Source organism: Fulmarus glacialis, unplaced genomic scaffold (assembly GCF_000690835.1).
Source record: "Fulmarus glacialis isolate BGI_N327 unplaced genomic scaffold, ASM69083v1 scaffold13494, whole genome shotgun sequence".
Taxonomy (NCBI): Eukaryota; Metazoa; Chordata; class Aves; order Procellariiformes; family Procellariidae; genus Fulmarus; species Fulmarus glacialis.
In genome coordinates this window covers 36,168-38,909 of record NW_009207481.1, presented here as the reverse complement: position 1 = coordinate 38,909, position 2,742 = coordinate 36,168, and the positions used below count along the sequence as shown (strand labels likewise).

Genomic DNA, 2,742 nt, shown 5'->3' with positions numbered 1-2,742 from the left:
GGGGGGGCTCAGCGCCATGCTCCTCAATGACCGCCTGGGCCGCAAGCTGAGCATCATGTTCTCGGCGCTGCCCTCCGCCGTGGGATACGCGCTGATGGCCGGTGCCCAGGGGATCGGGATGCTGCTGCTGGGCCGCGTGCTGACGGGCTACGCCGGCGGCGTGACGTCCGCCTCCATCCCGGTACCGTGCCATGGGAGGGAGTTTGCCGGGGATTTGCGCGGTGGGATACGGGGCAGTGCTGTAGCTGAGCCTGGGGCATCCCGCTGCTTTTTGGAGGCATCAGCAGAGCTCCAGGGCTGCAGCTGGGCGACTGGGGATGGGGAGGATGCACTGGGTTAGCAGCCCTTGCACAGCCAGCCCGAGCTGCCCCCACAGTGCTGGACTTTCTTGCCCGCAGAAAAGGGAAGGCAGGTCCTCGATCCCTGCCCTGTTCCTCCCGGCAGTTATTTCCACCCATATTTACCAAACGCTGACCTCGTGTTGCATGCAGAGGGGAAGGCAAGAATTGAGTAACCCTGGGGCACGTCTTTCCAGCAATGGGAGTCTGAGCATGCCGCTGGAGCACTTCTCCCATGCCGGGGTGAGGGAGGGAAGCGGCAGTGCCTGCAAGGCTGTCCTCTCCACCGGCCAGGACCAGCTCATGCTTCTGGACCGGCCAGGTTTCCACCCCGAGAGGGCAGTTTCCCAGCAGTTTGGGTTTCCCCTGGCTGCAATGGGTGACCGCGAGGTGACAGAGGACAGGTTTCAGTGATGACGGCTGTATATTGCAGCTCTGTTAAGCATCTGCTGTCCCACTCCAGGTCTACATCTCAGAGATCTCCCACCCCGGGGTCAGAGGCTTGTTGGGCGCTTGTCCTCAGATCATGGCGGTGCTGGGCTCCCTCGTCCTGTACGCGCTGGGCAAGTATCTCGGTGTTCGGAGGGCAGGAAACCCTCAGCGAGACCTTAGGGAAGGGGAGTTTATTTTAAACAACTTTCTCAGCAAGTTGATGGATTCCTTCCCCTCGCAGCCAGCTCACAACCACCACCACGGGTGTGCAAAGGGGTCTGGACAGGATTGCCCATGCGTAACCCACGCTTGTGTGTGTGCTCAGAGGGATGAATCCATAACCCCCAGGGACCCGTGGCCATCACCGTGCCTGCAGACCTGGGTCCTGCTGAGGTTTCATCCGGGCTGAAGGGCAGCACGCGATGAACCGCGCGTGCAGCTGCTGCCAGCGTGTGCCCTGGTTGCTACAGGATCTTGCTGGATCCTCTAAGATTTGGGGGAGCTCGCTGGAATTTCCCCATATTGAACAACAGCTGAAAATGCTTCTTTGCTAGGAGGAAAACATGGAAAATCTCCCTCTAGTTTTTGGGATTATTTTTTTCCCCTCTGGATTTATTAAATCTCTGCTGTTGGGGTGCCCGTGTGGAAGCAAGGCCAGGACTCCCCTCCTAACCGTGCTGCTCCCGCAGGGCTGGTCCTGGACTGGCGCTGGCTGGCCGTCGCAGGGCAGGTGCCCGTGCTCGCCATGATCGTCCTGCTCTGCTTCATGCCCAACTCGCCCCGGTTCCTGCTCTCCCAGGAGAAGGATGATGAGGCCCTGAGGTCGCTGTGCTGGCTGCGGGGCACGGACACGGACTACGCCCGGGAGTATGAGCAGATCAAGGACAGCGTGAGGAAGCAGGTGAGGAGGCTCACCTCCAGCACGGGGGAGACGTAATGTGAAAACTGCAAAATCCAGCCTCCTCTGGGCAACTCCCGAGCCATCTTCTGGGTGCCACGGTGGAGCCCAGAGGTGGTAACACCTCGGCTTTCTTGCTTTGTCTTCTCCAGAGCCGACGGGTTTCCTGTGCCGAGATCAAGGACCCCTTCGTTTACAAGCCCATCCTGATTGCGGTGGGGATGAGGTTCCTGCAGCAGCTCTCCGGTGTCACCTGTGTCCTTGTGTACCTGCAGTCAATATTTAAGAAAACATCTGTCATCCTGGTGAGCCCTGGGGTTCAGCCCGTGCCTGGACTGCTCCATCTTCAGTGATGGCTGCCCGATGCTCCAAATCCCCTGCAGCTCTAAGACCGCAACTTTGAAGCCTTTTTTAAAGCACCTGGTCGGCAGCAATTGCCAAAAGGCTGCGTGAGGATGGGGAGCAGGACTGGCCCCGCTGTCTCCCCACTCTCCTCCTCTGAGCTTCAGGCTCTTCTTCTCTGGTCTCTTATTATAGGAGGATAGCTTTGACAATGGCATCAGCCAGAGTCAAGGCAACACATGTAGGAACCTGCCCTTTCCCTGGCTCTCCCGTTTCAGCTTCCCTGCTGCTTTTGCTGTTGCAGAAACCAGAGTACGATGCAGCCCTTGTTGGCTTGGTACGTCTGTTCTCTGTGGCGATCGCTGCTGTGTCGATGGATAAAGCTGGGAGGAAGATTCTTCTTTTTGTATCAGGTATGTCTCTCTCCCACAGTTGTGCAAGGGAAGCTCTTATTTAAGGATTTCCAGGAGCTCTGCAAACGTGCAGGAGTGGAAACTTCAGCCATACAGGACTTGGGCAGGGAGTGGGGGAGGTCTCTTTCCTTTGGTGGTAGCTCAGCTCCTGAGCAGAGACGTTCCCGGGGGCTCAGCCCTTGGCACAGACGGGATCACTCACCCATTTATCCCACTATGCTGTCGCATCTCTCCACAGCTGGTGTCATGTTGGTCTCCAACCTGACTATGGGGCTCTATATCCACTTTGTGCCAGCTTCTCAAAATGGCACCATTGCCA

The 2,742-nt window shown here is 58.0% G+C and overlaps 1 protein-coding gene across 1 annotated transcript in view; it reads left to right on the top strand.

The window, feature by feature from the left end:
* Positions 1-4: 4 nt before the first annotated feature.
* Positions 5-2,742, top strand: part of SLC2A6 (solute carrier family 2 (facilitated glucose transporter), member 6) — a gene marked incomplete at its 5' end in the record, with an annotated part of 3,519 nt that continues 781 nt past the window's right edge. Inside the window, 6 exon segments of the mRNA XM_009576134.1 lie at positions 5-181; positions 802-901; positions 1,460-1,671; positions 1,821-1,973; positions 2,315-2,423; positions 2,662-2,742. The exon segment at positions 2,662-2,742 is cut by the window's right edge and continues 22 nt beyond it. Of these exon segments, the coding sequence (XP_009574429.1) occupies positions 5-181; positions 802-901; positions 1,460-1,671; positions 1,821-1,973; positions 2,315-2,423; positions 2,662-2,742 (832 nt within the window).